This window comes from Mytilus californianus, unplaced genomic scaffold (genome assembly GCF_021869535.1).
Source record: "Mytilus californianus isolate M0D057914Y unplaced genomic scaffold, xbMytCali1.0.p SCAF_2, whole genome shotgun sequence".
In the NCBI taxonomy this organism is placed as follows: Eukaryota; Metazoa; Mollusca; class Bivalvia; order Mytilida; family Mytilidae; genus Mytilus; species Mytilus californianus.
Genome location: NW_026262668.1, coordinates 85,644,861 through 85,665,662, shown reverse-complemented (window position 1 = coordinate 85,665,662; position 20,802 = coordinate 85,644,861). Strand labels below are relative to the sequence as shown.

At 32.5% G+C, this 20,802-nt stretch overlaps 1 protein-coding gene across 1 annotated transcript; it reads left to right on the top strand.

Annotated features, from left to right (window-relative positions):
- The first annotated feature begins 10,113 nt into the window (after positions 1 to 10,113).
- LOC127727708 (uncharacterized) lies at positions 10,114 to 19,782 on the top strand. Its single transcript, XM_052234823.1, has 8 exons — positions 10,114 to 10,299; positions 10,535 to 10,626; positions 11,123 to 11,236; positions 12,764 to 12,796; positions 13,027 to 13,138; positions 17,215 to 17,257; positions 17,779 to 17,930; positions 19,694 to 19,782. Exons 1-8 carry the CDS (start codon positions 10,152 to 10,154, stop codon positions 19,780 to 19,782), a joined length of 783 nt encoding a protein of 260 aa, XP_052090783.1. The 5' UTR covers positions 10,114 to 10,151.
- Positions 19,783 to 20,802: the final 1,020 nt, after the last annotated feature.

Below are 20,802 nucleotides of genomic sequence, written 5' to 3'. Positions count from 1 at the left end.
CTCGAGTGCGTGAGGTCGTGGGTTCGGACACTGACCGGGTCATACCTTATCCTTTTAATTATTATTTGCTGCTTCTCCGCTAATCACGCGGCATTAAGGAGTACGAACAAAGACTGGTCGACTCAGAGTCAGAATAATGTGTCCGGGTAGGGTGACGTGTCTTCCTGCAGACCTTGTGAACTTGCACGTTAAAAGTCCGGCTCAGCGTGTCAGTCTAGTACAAAGCAGGGTTGATATTCATATTAAATTATGCTGTTCTCGTCCAGAATATGCGTATTAATTTGTCGCTGGACGTTAAGCAGCCATCCATCTATAATGTTTTCATCATGAAATGTATTCACCTAAACTTGCTTAATATATTAACATTCAACGTCTTGATATTAGAATTACTCAATGTACATGTAATTTTCAAAGCAACTTTAGTGACAATCAGAACATTTTTTTTCGTATCTTGGTATGATTTCCGTGCGTGCCATACGTATTCTTAATTTTATTCCCTTTAAGTTGATGCTTCATTTGCCTCTTAGATTAATATCCGCGTATTTGAATCGACGTCTCAGAGTTCAATGAACGATATTTATAGATTATCGTTGGTTATCGCAACGAGATTGATTTTCTCGCTTGAGCCGGTACGGCGAAAGTGAGAAAAGCAATCGAGTTGAGATGATCAATGATAATCTGTTTATCGCTATTTTACCTATGACGACGTTGTTAATTTAATTGACAACGGGCACGGGATCCCTTAGTTTCTAGCGATATTTTTTCATATCACTCGACTCCGCTGAGAAAGGAAATTATCAGTCAGCAATATCAAAGGAAAATTTCGTAAAATAGCGATAAACACACATATATCTTCTTTCCAACTACAGGCATTGAAGAAGACGTGATATTTCATACCAAAATTATTTCAATAATATTTATTTATATAGCTAGCAAGTTTATAGGAAATATCTTTTACTTTCTTTTTAAATTTTTTGGTTTTATTGACTAAGTAATAAAGATTGCAATTATACCATTGTTGTCAATCATTACATACATTTTCAAATTTTTTATTTGAAACAATGACTGATATACCTCTTGCTTTTCTGCTTTTAAATTTTATACATATTTGTTCTAGTCATTTCACAAAATCGTGTCTTCATGTACTGTTTATAACGTTTACTATGAACATGATGAAGTACATCCACCGATATTAGAATGAAGGACGATACGCTTTCATATCAATAGATTACGTATTTTGAACTTAAATTTACTTTTAGTAACTGAGAGCAATCTTTGATATAGTGTTTGGTAATTATTATTTATCGTCTTGAACATGCATGCAATATTTGCCACTGGAAGTTAATAACCAACAATCAATCAATCAATGTCATTTATATTTATACTTATACTTATGCTTTAATAGTTATCAATTACATCATTATTAACAGTAAAGTGTTTTCTGTTTTAAAATAAAAAAATAAATAATCTTTATTTCAAGAGGATAATCACATTAGTTAAAGCTAATCTTCCTGATTCGTATTGATTTTATTATAATGTTCTTTCATGAATGGATTTTCCATTCCACTCATCAACATTAAAACGGGAGGATTAAAGTTTCGAGAAACAGGTTTAACCTCTCCATATGTTTATGTTCCTATCTAAAGTCTTGTTTTGAGTGTTCCTGATGAAGGAAAATCAAGATAAGCGTGTCGGTTGCACCACATTTATAAAACGTTAGTTTCATTATATATGTTAAGGATTTTTGTCTTTGAAAAATATAATATAATGTTCATATCATATCTTTGATAGGGTCTGTTACTTTTTGACATTGTGCGATTTAGGCCTTTTCATTGGGTTATTGTCTCATTCAATACAAGCAGCACATAATGATCAATACAAGCAGCACACAACAATCAATACAAGCAGTATATAACAATCAATACAGGCAGAACATAACAATCAATACAAGCAGCATATAATGATCAATACAAGCAGCACATAAAAATCAATACAAGCAGCACATAATGATCAATACAAGCAGCACATAACAATCAATACAAGCAGTATATAACAACCAATACAAGCAGCACATAATGATCAATACAAGCAGCACATAACAATCAATACAGGCAGCACATAACAATCAATACATGCAGCATATACAGATCAATACAAGCATCATATAACAATCAACACAAACAGCATACAAGCAGCATATAACAATCCATACAAACAGCATATAACAATCCATACAAACAGCATATAACAATCAATACAAACAGCATATAACAATCAATACATGCAGCATATAATGATCAATACAAGCAGCATATAACAATCAATACAAGCAGCACATAACGCTAAATACAAGTAGCACATAAAAAAACCAATACAAGAAGCATATAATAATCAATACCAACAGCATATAACAATCAACACAAGCAGCACATAACGATCAATACAAGCAGCTCACAACAACTATATAACAATAAATACAAGCAGCACATTGCAATCAATACAAGCAGCATATAACAATCAATACGAACAGCACATAACATTCAATACAAGCAACACATAACAATAAATACAAAGCACATGTAATTTATATGGAGAGCAAAGCAACATATATGTATTAGATACACCTTGAGGGCGTTAGCCCGAATTGGTGTACTATTTAGTATCTAATTTACACCAAGATATTATTGTCAATGCAGAGAAGGGGATCTTTCAGCAAATAAATACAAGCAGCATATAATAATCAATACAAGCAGCATATAACAATCAATACAAGCAGCACATAACATTCAATACAAGCAGCATATAATAATCAATACAAGCAGCATATAACAATCAATACAAGCAGCACATAACATTCAATACAAGCAAAGCATAACAATAAATACAAAGCACATGTAATTTATATGGAGAGCAAAGCAACATATATGTATTAGATACACCTTGAGGGCGTTAGCCCGAATTGGTGTATCTAATTTACACCAAGATATTATTGTCAATGCAGAGAAGGGGATCTTTCAGCGATTTGACCATAAATTATGTTATTGAAAAGCATGATAAATGCAAGGTATCCAATTCTATTTAACTACATACAGGCATTATAAAGTAGAAGATACATATAGAGCACATGCAATATAAAGAGCAAATTAGCATATTCATATAAAACCTTTGCAAGCAATAAAAGCATAAGATATCAATATAACCACAGTACACGCAAAAATAAAACACTACTAGAAGCATATGCAAAAATAAAGCACTACCAGAAGCACAAGCATGGGATGTTGGCTAGTAAATTCAAATTATATAATGTGGGCAATCAGCACCGTTTCACTGTTAAGATGTTTGACATTTGAATCGTACACAATTTCAGTGAACTTGACTGAAATAAAAGGTTAAGTACATAGCAAAACTTTATTTTCGTGGTTCTTTTCACCGTAATGGAATTTCCATGAGGGGATAATTGAAGGATATTAAGTAAATTGCTAGAACCATTACAACAATGCCCATATGTGAAATAAAAACTCTCGCTGCTGACCGGACCAGCTACCCCCAAATCAATGCTTGTTATCTAGTTTTTCTTATGAATTGATCACTGCTATGGTCATGGAAGCTTCAACACGAATTCAACACCTCGACTGTCATGGTTTAGAGAAGGTTACCAAAGATCCGCTTATTCTGGCTTAATTTTAACATGTATTTTTAGTGAAACATTACGGGTCTTACAGGATGGGAAACTCGGTGGTAGTCATATAAGTAACGCCTGTTTGGAGCACAAGTGTCTTCAGTAGTTCTGTTCATTTGGCAATTTTCAGTATAATACGGGTTTATTTTTTTTGGTAATTGAACAACATAATTTTTGGGGGTTGGGGGTGCTTTGGAAGTGGAAACGTATTTAGATTTTTGATAATATCTATTAAATATCTTACGACATATCTGTCTAAGAGAGAGGATTATTCACAGCTGTGTAAGAACTTAGTTGTGAAGTGTATCAATACATGCAATGACTCTTTTCATGTTCATGTTTTATATGATAGCTTATTTCTTTGGACTGTTATTTGCCCATGTGTTGTGTGATCGTAGCTTATTTCCTTGGATTGTTATTTGCCCATGTGTTGTGTGATCATTGCTTATTTCCTTGGATTGTTATTTGTCCATGTGTTGTGTGATCATTGCTTATTTTCTTGGATAGTTATTTGTCCATGTGTTGTGTGATCATTGCTTATTTCCTTGGAATGTGTTGTGTGATCATTGCTTATTTTCTTGGATTGTTGTTCGATCAGTATAATCCCGATTTCTTTTCTAAGACAAAGAACTTGCAAAATGACATCATTTAGAAAGGAAATTAATTAATACAGTAAATGTTGTACAGAAAAATGGAATTGCTTTGATAAGGAGAAGCAAGAACCTACACACATATTAACTCGTCTAACTTGGAACCTGCAACCTATAAACTCGTCTGACCTAGGACCTGCAACCTAGTCTTAACTAAATGTCTGTGATAAAAATAAGAGCATCAAAATATCCTTTACTGAAATCATTTTAGACCAACTTATCACTCGGCACTACTAGGCTAGTTGCAGACATTATCGGTATCAACTGTATGACTATTTTAAATTGATAGTTAAAGAACAGAGGATACAAAGACGAAAGAAAACAAGATGGGGTTTTAAGAAAATTCCAAGGCAAACACTGTCGAACTTCTGTAGATTCGTCGTGATTTAGAGCTCTCCATATTGTATTGACAACGTCTTGTCCACTGTTGAAGACTTTTAAGGGCAAACGATACAGTTACAGGGGAGGTAATGACGTTGCTAACGTAAAATGTTATTTTGGCGACGTCAAACTGTGACATATCGGGAAAAGATGTATTTTTCGACTGATTTTTATCATTCAAACTGATTTAACTTGAAAACGAGTTCATGGACCCCTCTTTTTTAAAATTACATTCGGTCTGATTACGATTGAAGATTATTTGTACCAATTTTCATGAAAAAGTCAATAATGCATTTTTTTTAAATTTGATCAATATATAGCAAAAAATGACGTTTTTTTCTACATTCATGAACATTTGATGAATTTGAGTTATTTCTAAACAAAAGATTTCATAAATTTATAGGATACTTATATAAAACAGAAATTACAAATAATTTAACAAAAAACAGCATGTGTTTATCTTTTAAAACGAAAAAGTTATGCATTTCTGTCGGAAGGAAAAATGCGTCCACAAATCCGAATTTTGAGCAAATATCTGAAAATGAAGGTATATTTTTTATTACATATTTGATTTAATTAGGTAAAAAATAGCCTATTTGCAAATATTCATCAAATTTTCATTATGGGATCAAAACTGTATCGTATGCCATTAACTGACCTCTATACGTCTTTTAACTGTTTGTGTGGTTGGATTGCTGTCTCATTAACGTGTGCCAAACATCTTTTTCATATTCAAGGTTTGTGCCCATCACATTGTGTGTCTGTACTAAGTCAGTCTATCTAGACTATGTATGGTTAGTTGTTGCTTGATATTGTCTTTAATTGTATATCATGTTTTTTTTCGGAGGAGTCAAGTGATGATGTCTTGTACTGTGCCGATTTCTGTTATTACTTTTAATGTACAATTCTAAGATACTCTTTATAGAGAACAATCTATACCATGTTGTCCAGTTACAAGTGACAATAATTTATGAAATATGTATATTCACGATCAATGACGGAGAATAAGAAGAAAATGCTAATGTATCAGCTGCGTGTTAATAAAATATTCATTAATGCAAATATGTTTACGCCATGAAATGAGACTGTTAATGCGGAGTCAATTTGTGAGGAAGAATGTATGATCTGAATATATTTTACAAGATTTATGATATAAACGTATCTGAACGCATTTGTTTACTCCGTTTATATTTTTTTAGTTTATAAGAATAAGAATAGGAAGAAGAAGAATATTTATTATTCCAATTAAAGTACCTTGATGGACAGCATGGCATTTATAGACACAAGACAATACACTATGATTTTGTAAAAAAAAAATAAAATTGTTTACACTAAAATGAAATATAAAATGTTCACATAGTTATACAACTTCATATATTTCTTCATTTCATCTAAATAACGAACATTTTTTTCCAGGCAGGATCAGAACCATACAGTCGTTACAATAATCATCGTTATTATTAATAAGTATATTAATTTACGTTTTGTTTTTACGAATACGAAAGTTTTATTTTGATTCGGTTCACATATAATATTATTTCGAATATAAATAACATCTGCATAACATTAAAGCAGAGAGCAAGCATGCAGATAAGATAAATAAGCAGCATATATTACAGACATATTGAAATACACACAAAGCACTACTAACATCTAAACATGCTAAAACTGAAGCATAACTAAATTTAGAGCACAAATAAAATCTAAGCACAACTGAAAATTAATCAACACTAATTTAAAGCACAACTAAAGTTAAGGCAAACATCGAAAATTTGAAGGCATAATGCAAGTATTTAGCATATCAGTTTAAGTGTAAAGGTCTATAACCAAACAATTATTATATGAAAAGCTTATCCGCATGCAGAACGACGACATTCCGATCCATTCCAGGACTGTATAAGGCTATTGAATTGTGAAAAAAAAACATATTTTCAATCCTGAAATGGTATATAGGTTAGGCTTTTCCACAGAGTAGCAACTGCAAATCTGAAACTTTTCTTACCAAACTGTGTGGATTTTACATTGGGAATATCCAGTATATTACTATATCTGAAAGAATATTTACAATCTTTTACATGTAATAGATCATTTAAACAGACAGGTGCTTATTTCTTAACTATGTCAAAAGTGTCAATTGCCATTGATCTTTGTTTTTTAATATGCAGTTAAGGCATCTAAGTCTTTTCATACAACTGTTGGTATGAGCTTGAATGGTCTTCATACGCAAACCTTACTGCTCTTTCTCACAGTTTTTCTAATTTTGAATTTTTTTTCTCAGGACAGAAATACCATGCCAAAGGGCAGACATTGAAATTGCTCGAAATAAATTATGGAATATAGTTAGCTTACTTAGCTTTTTCAAATCAGTTTCCAGACATTTCAAAATAGTTTAGCTGCTGAGATGCCTTTCTGCATATTTTACTAATATGAGTATCAAAATTTAACTGGTACTCAATGTCAATGCCAAGCATTAACAGATTAACAGTTGATTCACATGAAAGATCATTGATAAAAATGTTAAACAGTAGAGGGCCCAGGATAGAACACTGGGGAATCCCTTTATGAATGTCGGCCCAAGTGCTAAGAATACTATTTATTTTAATTTGCTGTTTCCTGTTTGACAAATAAGATTGAAGAAGTGAAATGAGAAGAGACACCATATGCTGATAATTTATCGAGCAAAATTTCATGCGGTAGGCAATCATGAAAACCTTTGAAAGGTCTATTCGAACTACATCTTTATCTAACACTATGGCATTTTTAATATATATAATTCGGGTCTTGTGTACACATGAATCTCGGGTAGAACAAGCGCACTACCATGTATTAAAACGGCATTAAACGCATGTTTTCTTAAATTCTACATCTATTTTATTCGAGTTAAAAACTTCTTAAGCATGCATCGCTTTATTTCCATCATTCCGTGACTATCTAGATGATTGTGGATCCAAATATACATTGTCGATAAATATAGAAATATCTAAGCTGTTATATGAAAGTCAACATACAGATGCGTGTTTTATCAGTTTTGACAAATTATGGTTGCCAACTTTTCAAAATGGTGCAACTAAAATTATTCATTATAATTTTGATTCTCCATGCCTTGTCAACTATCGAAGGAAAAGCTGATAGATTGGGTAAAGTAATAATACATTAATTATTATCTCTTTATATTATCCGAAGAGATAACGTGTGTTCCGTTATAATTATAAGTTAGGCTACATACAGGTACATATTTTGAGTTCTGTGTTTACTATTTAGGTTAAGATGCAGATCGTAAGCATATGATGGGCGTACTACGAATGCAGTAGACGACAGTCAATTAATGAGGAAAATATTTGCTTGTGTTTCTATTTCTTAAATTAAATGATGCATAATCACTCAATGTTACCATTTATTACCAGAAATGTGCAGCATGCCACATTTATTTGAATTCAAAAAATGAGAGGCAATAGAAAAGAAACATGAAATAGATTTCTCGACTACATATGAAATGGGGGTTTCCAAAGAAGTCAGCAATGCATTTTCATAGTAAATATATGATTTTTTTCTATTTTCTATCATATTTCAGAGTCATATAATGTTGACCAGAAAAAGGTATCAATATCTGGAATATCGTCAGGTGCTGCTATGGCAACACAAATGCACGTGATTCATTCTGCTGATTTTATGGGTGTTGGGATTATCGCCGGAGGTAAACTTTTTAAAACAATGTAATTAAGATACTTGTATGCATACATTATTGTTATGTACGTATGCACATTCATGGCTCTACAATCTGTTGATACCTGTATCTTGGCATTACACAAGGTCATGTTTTTCTCTGACTATTAATGACGTCTTTACACTATATCCGTTGGAAGTTGGATGTGTACTGATTGATATTTTAAGTCTTAGATGCATGATTTTTTTTATTATAAAAATAAGGAGATGAGGTATGATTGCCAATGAGACAACTATCCACCAAAGTTCAAATAAAGTGGATGTAAGCAATTAAAGGCAACCGTACGGCCTTCAACAATGAGAAAAAAACCCATACCGTATAGTCGGCTATAAAAGGCCCGACATGAAAAATATGAAACAATTCAATTGAGAAAACTAACGGCTTAATTTAAAACAAAACAATTAACGAAAAATAAATATGACAGACATGAACAAACGACAACCACTGAACTACAGGCTCCTGACTTGGGACGGATACATAAAGAATGTGGCGGGGTTAAACATGTTTGTGAGCGCTCAACCCTCCCCCTAACCTGGGACAATGGTGTAACAGCACAACATAAGAACAAACTATAAAAATCAGTTGAAAAAGGCTTAACTAATCAGATTGATAAAAAACAGAAAAAACATCAAACATAAACACAGACCAGACGTGGCAGGGTATTCCTCTTCCCTAACAACAAAAAGTACACTAAGTACAGATCTGAGTGTACTCGCAGTTACTGACAGCTAGTTCAAAGCCAATAACAACTAATAGAAAAAATCATGTATCTAAGACTAAAATATCAATCAGTACACAACCAACATCTAATGAATTAAGTATAAAGACGTCATTAACAGTCAGAGAAAAACATGACCTTGTGCAATGCCAAAATGTCAAACGATCGACAGATTGTAGTACCGTTAAAGTGCATATGTGTATAACAAAACTATTAGTATGATTTTAATTCACTGATAACAAAATGAATATTTATACCAATAAAAACAATATTCAAAGATCTAATTACTGTGTTGAAATGGTAACCTTTTAGAATAAGTTTATTTAAAGGATTGATAAGTTTACCCGGATCGTATATAAATTTCAGGGCTCGGTAAACAACATCACCGTAAAATTTAGGATGTGCTATTCCGTAGTTGTTATTGGCTTTGAACTAGCTGTCAATAACTGAGAGTACTTTCAGATATGTACTTAGTGTCTTTTTGTTGTGGGGATGTATAAGTACCCTGCCACGTCCGGTCTGTGTTTTTGTTAGATTTGTATCGATCTGATAAGTTAAGCCCTTTTCAACTGATTTTTATAGTTTGTTCTTATATCGTACTGTTACACCACTGTCCCAAGTTAGGGGAGGGTTTTGCGCCAGCAAACTAGTTTAACCCCACCAACTTCTGTATGTGCCTGTTTTTGAGGGTGTTACACCTGTTTGAACACACCTTTTATATACAAACACCAGCTCGAGAATTAAGAAAGAATATGCAAAAAAATATTGACAAAATTGACAAAACATGGTCAGCATGAAATAGACAAATGATTATGTTTCTGGTATATGTCAGGCGTAAATTGGCCGGTTATAAAAAAAGTCGTGGATTAATTTAACAGAGACTACCAAAGACACACCATCAACACCAAATTTACTAAATGCTGCCTTTGAACATTTTCACTTCCTTTTTCAGTTCCGTTTGCTTGCTCTGGTGGTAATTTGGTAGGTGCAGCAGCTTGCATGCAAACACCTAACTTGGAATCTGTCAGTTCATTTGAACTTTTGACATCTTCTGGTGCCTTTCTCGGAAATGTTGACTCTACATACCACATGCGACACGATAAAGTATACATTTTTGCTGGCCAGTCCGACTCCGTTGTTAAACCCGGTAAGCCATTTATTTATGAACTTCGATCTTCTACAAGAAAGTTGAATAAGTAAAAGTAATCAATTAAGAAACAGTTTCAAATATTTGTTTTTTTCAGAAATTTTGCAATATTTTAAAGGAAAAAAGTATCATATAGAATCTTTCATTCTACGACTAGCACTCTATGAAATTTGTATACGACTCATCAAACACTAAATGTTGACAGTTATAAATGGCAAATATATTTAAATTGCAGGAAATGGACCAAACATACAACGTTATTACAACCATTACACGTTACATTCTAATGTGAAAACAGTATTCAATATAAATGCAGAACATTGTCAGGTAATATATTGTTAACTGACTTAAAAATACACACGCACATGATATTCCATGTAAACGCAACCAAAAGTTCCAAAGCATTATTCCAGGCAGCGTATTCAAATTCTCTTTGAAATGACGTTATACGCGTTATTGCATTGTCAATTGTGAGTGTTTTCCCTCGAACGATATCGATTGACCACGCAAGATCGTGAAGTATATAAACTCGAATATACAACTGTACACGTTAAACGTGTTGACAAATATTCATGATCAGCCTTGATTATATAGATATTAAACGTTACAAAAGTGTTGTTATCATACTACTTTGATATTTCTGGATCAATTATAAAGAGGTGATATGACTGCCGAAAGTATACAGAAATGCTACAAGCAATAAAATCGTCTGATATGCCATGTAAAATGACTACAGAAAATTCAATTATTCATTAGAATAATCTATATATGGTTATGTTACATGAAAATATGGTTTATCAAACATATCAATATACTTTTTCAGCCGACTGACAATTATGGAGGGACATGTAACGTTCTATCAAAAAGCAATTATCTGAACAACTGTGGATATAACGCTGCTTTTGAACTTCTTAACTGGATATATGGCGACCTAAAGGTAAAACATCTCTTTTTCCGTGGATCCATGAGTCCGTCTACCCGCATCACACTTTTGTCTTAGCAATAATATAGCTAGTTGATATGTGGCACCGAGCTTTAACTTGATATGTCTTACAATGTACCATATGACACGTCTTCAGTGACTTTGATGTTCTACGTTCTGCTTTCCAAATCTTATATCGTTTAAATGATGTGCACATTAATGAAATCTTTGTCACATTTTTCTATGCACCTTCAAAAAAAGTATAACAAAAATACCGAACTTCAAGGTAGATTCTAAAAGGAGAAGTCCTTTAAAACTGAAAAAAATCAAACGTTAGACTTAACAAACCAACGTAATGAATGGAAAACAACTATCATATTCCTGACTTGATACAGGCATTTTCCAAAGAAAATGGTGGGTAAAACCTGGTTTTATAGCTAGCTAAACCTCCCACTTCTATGACAGTTGTTTATAGTTCTGTTATATTGACAAGATTGGATGAGCAACCAAAACAGGTTGATATGACATTAATTGGGATCAGCAGCTAAAAATAAAGGAAAATATACAACACCATGACTTAAAGAACAAAGAAAAAAAGGATATACCTCGGCTACAATAACAAAAAAAACAGACAAGACCATGGCGAAACAAGCGAGGGAAAAAAGAAAAAAGCCAGTCATAAAATATAGCTAAGCAAAATTAAAGACAGACAGAATACATGTAAGTTATATATAGTAATCAGATAGGATATAACAATATACAAACAAGATATTAAAATGTATCACAACTTATAATCTAGTTTATTAGTAAAGGTTTGATGTTTTACGGAAAACGAAAGATAACTCTGAAAGTTTATTCAAATTCATACTTATTGATTGATTGTGAAAAGTAAAGTTAAACGATTTATACAGTCTGAAAGTCAATTTTTCCAGGGTCCTGGCTCATTGTTGAAACCCAGATATTAAAATCTCGTGGTATTTTTTTGGTTCGATTTTGTTTTGATGTAGATGTTCCTTTTAATAACCCAAATCCTATGGTAGTCGGATGCGGCCATTCCGCGTTATCGTAGTCGATATTTCATGATGTTTAAATGCGTAAATGTATTTATATCTATATAATCGGACAATAGTCGCATGAAGAATAACACTAACGGTGCCAATTTTACTGCACTAGTATTCGCGCATTCCAACAATTAATGTCTCTTCAGTGCAGTGATGCTCGATGCCGAAATGTTTGAAAATCCAAAATCAATCAAAAAACGTTGAAGAGCTGATCAAACCAATAAGGGCCTAAAGTATAGCTAAATCCTGACAATGAATCAGACCATTGCATGAGGGAAACATATTACTTAGTTCAAAATTATTTCCGAAATGTTTATAAAAACAACTTCAATCTAGAAATATCCGTATCCGTGTTTTCATGCTAGCATTGGACTGGTGATACCCTCGGGGACTTATAGTCCACCAGCAGAGAAATCGACCAAGTGGAAACTAATATAAAATCCTCTATTATATAGAATTATGAAACAATTTAAATTTTCAGATACCAGAAGCAGGGAAACCGTTAACTGGACAGGTATGTTTTTAGTGTTGTTTTGTATGCTGTTTTGATATATTTTAAAGTTTATTAAACAATATATTCAAAAACGTACAGAAAATTTGCCAATGCCTATACAATTTAGTATTTTGCAGTTTAAAGATTTTGTGACCTTATTTGATTTATATTATGCATGTTTACTAAGATCTATTTCAGAGAAGGCAGCACACATGATTTAATATTTGCATACAATATATTACTACATATAGTTGAAGACCTTTGACCAGTCAACATTTTTCCACCTATCTGTACCGATAACATACAGTTTTGACAATAATGGATATATTTATGTTCCTTCTGATTGTGCAGACAAACAAACAAGTGAGTATGGGCAAGTTTTTTTTCTTCATAAAAATAATTTCTATTGTTATATATCTTGAAATTTTCTGAAAGTTTTTCGGCAATAAAGTTCACTGTATGAAACCCACACTGACGTTCGATACCTCCCTACGGAAGCGTATTAGGGACATCGTAAAAATAAAATTGACAGTGAACTTTTTTTTCAAAGTCGAAAATTGACATTTCAAATCTTAAAATTACGACTTTAACTGCAAATTTTAACTTTTCAAATCTCGAAATTTTGAATTTCTAAAATCTTGGAATTTCGACTTTTTAAAAAGTCAAAATTTCGACTTTATAAAAAGTAGAAATTTCGACTTTAAACTCAAAATCTTTTGGCAATGTATTTTCAGAAATTGGTTTTGTTCTTCAATTATGATATGGATAAGCATTTAATATTGAAGAGTTTCATTCGGAAAGAACATGCATGTTGACAGAAAAAAATGTTGTTTTTCCATATTCCATGTTTTAGCTTTCACGACACTGTCATAGGATCGTCAGATCTGTGGACATTTAGCATCCCGTGTTTTATGGTTGGTTTTAAAGGCCTGTTTGGTTTCCCAAAAGCAAGTCACTGATTTTTCCTTGTTTAAACAATGGTAAATCAAGTGGCAGATATATACCATGCATATTCATGACGACTCATGAGCTGCTCAGTTTTCTAGTTTTAGAATTTTGAAATGTTGGTTCTTTTTCTGGAACATTGATTAAACTCTACAAGTTGGCATTCTTATGCCACAACTATTAACCCATGTCTTTATATATTAGACTGTTGAATTAATGTATGGCGTAATATAGGTGTGTCGGAATAACGGGGTTGTCTTGATACACATATCTGAAGTCCAGACTTGAGAGAAGATATGTGTACGTGAAACATATTCCTTTTATTCTTCCGCAAAAAATATTTCCTATCTAAAATAACCTCTTTTAAATGGTTTAGTTTATTAAAAAAGCTAATCAAGTTTATGATGTAGTATAAATGACTGTGAATGTGATACATGTAATCACAAACGTATAAATACTGAGGAAATTTCGAGATTTTAAAAGTTTGAGTTTAAAAGAAGTTGAAATTTCGAGTTTGTCGAAATTAATATGATTTAAGAAAAGTCGAAATTTTGAGTTTGAGAAAAGTCGAAAATTTTGAGTTTGAGAAAAGTCGAAATTTCGAGTTTAAGAAAAGTCGAAATTTCGAGTTTAAGAAAAGTCGAAATTTCGATTTTGAAAAAAGTGGAAATTTTGAGTTTAAGAAAAGTGGAAATTTCGAGTTTTAAAAAAGTCAAAATTTCGAGACTTGAAATGTTAAAAATTGGAGTTCAATGTCAAATTTTCGACTTAGAAAAAAAAGTTCACTGCCAATTTTATTTTTACTATGTCCCCAATACGCTTCCGGACCACCCTCTGCAGAATGTTCGTCGTCAAGGGTGGTTTCATCCACTCTGTAACTGATATTATAAGGTGTTCAGTCCCCAAGGATATCATCAGCTCAGTAGTCAGTACTTTGGTACTGACATGATTTATAACAAACCGTTCTTTAGTTGTCTGTTTATAAATTCAAAAATATTTAAGAAACTAAGGTTTCAACTACCTCAGGCAAAGTTGACCTTAGATTAATCTGACTATTATTTTTAGGTCCTTTTTGTTTATAAAGCCTTTCATCTGTTTCGGTTCTTATACATCATTGGCTTTCAAATATTCGGTTTTGAGCGTTCCTGATGAAGGTAATATAGGTAAATCCAAGAAAACATTTTTAAGATGAAGATTAAGACTGTCAAGCGCAATTGAGTTAATCGTGAAATACTTTGGTCTTTAAGTTTCGATGCAAATTCAAATTCAATTTCTAACGCTCATTGTAAAAAGCATGAGTCAACGATGAGGTAAGAGATCACATCATAAAACTTTACTTTGAATGCAATCTACCAACAAAACATGGAAATCTTTGTTTACATATGTACAAAATATCATTTTATTATCGTAATATAAAAATTTGCTATAATAATTATAATATTACTTAATGCATTGTTCCGCTAATGCAGTTTCCATTAACCCAGATATTATGTTGAACCTAGTAAAGAGTCATATCAGAATGAAGCTGACACAAATAACGAGGTAACATACCAACACTTCTAAAGCAAGTGAAATCAATCCCGTTTTTGAGCTGGGTTCCTCTCTTCATTGTTTTTTGTGCCATGGTATTGTCAGTTCATTTTTGACCTACGAGTTTTTGTTCCCCTTTGTACCTACATTTTTGTTTATGTTGTGTTTATTATATAAAAAAAAACAATTTTATTTATGATTTTAGAATTGTTGTAAAGTATAGTTTTGTGAAATCAGAATACATAAACAATAAAACTATAATTTCTTAGTTGATTGCTACAAATAAATCGAGGAAAAATATTATACTGCATGACCTATCCTCTCGTCTTCCAACTTGCGATGCCAGTGAGATAAGTTGCGCCTTCCCAAAACGTTTAATAAAGATAACATAAGTCAGTATAGTTAGTGTTTTGTTGATATTTCAATGAAAGGAAAATGTATAATAGGGCCTTTTTTTGGGTCTCAAAATTCATAATAAAATAGAACTATAAATCTGCCAAACAATATCCTCTATAATATGATCTTAAGACATCCGATTGGCAGACATTAGTATTGATTTTTGCGATTATATGGTTGTACTCAAAATAGATGTTTATGCTTGAGCAAAAATTAAAAAGTAATAAAACATAATACTATACACTTTATAATTTTAATTTGTCGCCTTTAGTGAAATAAATATGTCCCATAACCACATGAATTATTTATAGCAGATATATGAAACTAGTTTCCTCCAGTTTTTATACGACCGCAAAAAAATTTTGTGGTCGTATATTGGTATGATGTTGGCGTCGTCGTCGTCTTTTGTAAATTGTACTACAAGGTTCCATATCACAAAGAGAAAGCAGGTTTTGAGTTTGGGGGTAATTGCCCTAAACGTTTAGGAATTTGGGGCCAAAAAGGGGCAAAAAAACAAGCATTTTTCTAGTTTCCAGACAATAACTTGTGTTCAAGTGTATGGATCTCTCTGAAATTGTACTGCAAGGTACCATACCACAAAGGGAAGGCTGTTATTGAGTTTGGGGGGATGAATCATAAGGGGGTTCCAAAAATTTGGGGGGGGGGATTTTTTTTTCCTTTTTTTTTTTCTTTAAAATTTTCCATTTTAAATTGGTTATTTCTGATTTATATATAAAAGCAAATAATAATGATATGGTTTGAATAGGTAAATTAAAACTTTTTAAGTTCTAAGACCACATTCATTCTGTGTCTGAAACGTATGCTGTGTCAAATATTTAATCACAATCCAAATTCATAGCTGTATCAAGATTGAATGTTGTGTCCATACTTGCCCCAACTGTTCAGGGTTCGACCACTGCGGTCGTATCAAGCTGCGCCCAGCGGAGCATTTTATTATTTATATAAAGATAATTTGGTATATTGCCAAATGAGACAACCGTCCACCAGAGATCACCGTACAGACTTCAACAATGAGCAAAACTCGTACCTTTAAGTAAGCTATAATTCATGTAAAAGGCATCGGTATGACAAAATAAAAAAATTCAAAAGAGGAAACATTATCTATGCAAAAACAATAAATGAAAAACAAATATGACAGACAGCAAATGGAAAGTGGCGTGGTTAAACATGTTTCCACGTGCTCAATAGTCTCCCTAACCTAAGTCAGTGGCGAAACAGCATAACATATGAACAGACAGTTAAATATTTTGGAAATGGAATGACATTGATTCATCTGGTTGGTACGAAGCACAAAAAAATAATAATAATTAAATAACAACAAAATGAAAAAAACAAAACAAAAACAATTAAAATACAGATCTATAATCTTATTCTTTTTAAACAATCGTGATTATAAAGTTCTAAACTAAGTTTGCTTTCTCAAAATGCAAAAAAATACTGAGATGTTGATAGGCAGATTATTTTGAATAAGATGATGTTTTAACACAACTACTAATAGAAACACTTACGAAATCTATCTTTGAAAAATGATTTCGAATTCTTTTCAGAATGCAAACTTCACATTGCACTTCATGGATGTCAACAAGGAAGGTTAGTTTACCTTTTTAAATGATGCATCTATCAAAATTAAAAGCTAACAGCTCAGTTTACAATGGGGAGCCTTTAAACTTTTAAAAATAATGGTTGGCAAAACGAACTAAAAAATAAACAAAGAAAAACAACACGAAAAAAATGACTACATAGGGTTTGAAATCGAAGAAGAAAAACCTGTATCATAGAGAAAACTATTAAAAATGCAGAAGAAATAATGCTTAGTCAATAAGTAACATAAAAACATAAATATCGAGATCATTGAGGTACTTATATTAATTTATTCAATTTATCGATTGCTAAACGTCCAGCGACAAATTATAACATGGACAAAAGTTATGTACAAAGAATTTTTAATACATTTCGTTTCATCCTTTTTTTTATATTATATCATGTCTCATATAAAGCAACGCTTATGATGAATATATGCTGTTTAGTTCACAATAACAAACAATCTGTTCTATTGATTGTTACTTGACTGAAATATACAAAATAACTGCAGAGATCTGTTTTTGTTTTAGACATTTTATTAATGACGAATATGTGAAGCACGCCGGATACAATGAAGTCGGAGAAGCGAATAATATCATCATATTGTATCCACAGATTACACCGATTCCAACTAATCTAAATGGTTGCTGGGACTGGTTTGGTTACACTGGCGCATATTTTGGTAAATCCGTATTTCGTCTTTTTCTCAATTGTGGGATCGCGGAATCATTTATATCTGTGTGTATATCAATCATTCATTATTTAAAAAAAAAAAACAGACAAAGATTTCTTGTTACAGTTAAGCTAAATACAGGGAAATGGAACATAATTTCAGCTGAAAATTTAACAATTGAATGTGATATTATAAAAAAGGTATTATTGCATCTACCTTACATGCAGATAAATACGGAAAAAAACAAATGCAACATAAACTATCTCGAACATGTAATGTTTATGCGAGCAGACATAGTGAACACACTCTGCAGTTCAGTTGTACGCAATGACCTAACCTAAACACTTCAGTGGAGTATAGACAATTATTGACAATAATTTCAAAGCAAAGAAGTGTTCATTGGTGTTCATTGGTTGATCAATAGATCATTTTTCAAAACGATTAGATTTGTTTTTATCTTTTTGTTTCCTATGTATAGTATTAAATAATAGGATTGATAATTTCAATTTATATTTTTGGGAAGAAATATCGGCGCCGGACGTTTTTGCTATTGATAGGACCACTGCGCTTTTGTGCTTTGTGACCTCACACCTCCTTTCAATCTAATTAAAATATAGAACTCGGATTTCGTTATACTGCATACGTATGCAGTATAACGAAATCCGAGTTCTATATTTTAATTAGATTGACCTCCTTTCTGATTGATGTATCCGTACACAATTGTTATCAACTGTAAAAATCAAAACCCAAACGAAAAACGAAAACAAAAAAGCAAACAGACAAACAGTAGTCCTCAATGCGCTACACATACGACTTATATTGAGCAATACGAATCCCACCAACATTGGGTGATCTAAAGTGCCCTGGAAGGGTTAGCATTTCCTGTTCAACTGGTGACACCTGTCGTTTAGATAATGTCAAGTACAAATAGATCCATAACTCGCATTAGTAGGGAAAGTGAACGGTATTGTGACGAAAAGTGGAACGTTCTACCGCTTTCCTTTGTAACACAAATATTCCATAACGGTCAATCAAAACATCATGGCGTCATTTACAATTTCGAAGAAATGACACCAACTTTGCAGTAAAGTACCATTGGTTAAATAAATCTTTGCTAACGTCAACTCAATCATTATAAGAAGCCCAAGCCCGGGGATATCGTAACAACTCGATTATATTTCATATGTAGGTGCTGCTGGAATAATCTAATGATGCTACATCAAAATAGGAAATTTCGGCAACAGTTGCTTTCTCAAACTCATAGAACGATTAAGAAGGTACATTTCAAGGTAACAAACAAAAAAGGAGCCAGACAGAGGGTGTGACAATAGGGTTAACGTCTCCTGCTATGAATACATAACCCGCATTGCGAATTCACACTCAGTCTCAATCGGAAACAGGACACAATCGGTAAAGTTACAGCTTGATAACTATGCTCCTGTATAAAATGCTTCATACGATTGAGGGGAAAAGTCGGCGAGAAAAGGAATACAGTTCGTTCTCGTATAAAAATAATATTGATTGATTGATGGTTGATTGTTTAACGTCCAATGGCAAATATGTCATGAGTGTTCAGGACGGGAACAAATTAACAATGAATACAATATGTAGGTCATGTAATAGAGGCTGTCCGGGATGAAGGTCGGAGAAATTTGGACTGCCACTGGAAAATGCGGGTATAGTGGATAGGGACGGAAATATTAAATAATAAGTATATGATTAGAAGTTGTGTTTGCTTTATAATAAATATATTTATTTGGATTTATTTTTAGCTACGAAAAGTGGGTTTCAAATCACAGCGTTGGACAGAATGCGACGACAGGTTATTGGACAGTTAATACTGCGTTTGAAAGTAACATAATAGTATTTAAACTAATAAAATACAATAGTATTGCTATTCATGAGTGTCAAATGCGTTCTTATATAACAAGACACAGCCCATTTCTACAATTACGGATACACATGTTTTTGCTCTGCTTTACAACACGTAAATGTTTTTGTCATTTTGAGATTTAAATGTTCACGAAAAATGTTGGTAGTCCACGGTAATATTTTCTCAACCTCTTTTACACGAAGTAAAAAGTAAAATAACAAAAATACCGAACCCCGAGGAAAATTCTAAACGGAAAGTCCCTAAGCAAATGGCAAAATCAAAAGCTCAAACACATCAAACGAATGGATGACAACTGTCATATTCCTGACTTGGTACAGACATTTTCTTATGTAGAAAATGGTGGATTAAACCTGGTTTTATAGCTTGCTAAACCTCTCACTTGTATGACAGTCGCATAAAATTCCATTATATTGACAACGATGTGTGAACAAAACAAACCGACATAATAAGTCAACATTGTGTTATAATCTTAGTCACTACAAAACCAAGCAAATATATCAACAAAGACAAACAAAAAGGCATAAAGACAAAGCACATTAGCAAAAACGAAAGACAAGAATACAAAAATTAACCATACGGGATGTACAAGTACCGATCCACGTTAAATGGATACTGCCAAAAATAGGCTAAACAGTAAAAGTAATAAATTACAAAGACAAATAAAAGAATACTATAACACTTTATTAAAATGATAAACAACGTCAGTACCTAGAATCTATACTTCAAGACCATCATGTATTATTTGTGAAGTTGAAACAGAATATTTATCAACAAGGTCTTAGTATCTTCCGATAAACTTTTTTTTTAAAAAAGGACGAGACGTTCTTTTACATACCCTTGGTTCATCAACTTTCTGCTCAGACACTGGTGACGTTTTACAAAGTCTGAGTAGCAGCTGCAAGCTCTTGAATACCGAATGAGTTGGGAAATGTATATCCCATATGCAAGTGAAGTTTGTATATTGCTACTAAGGTGGAGGAAATCGAT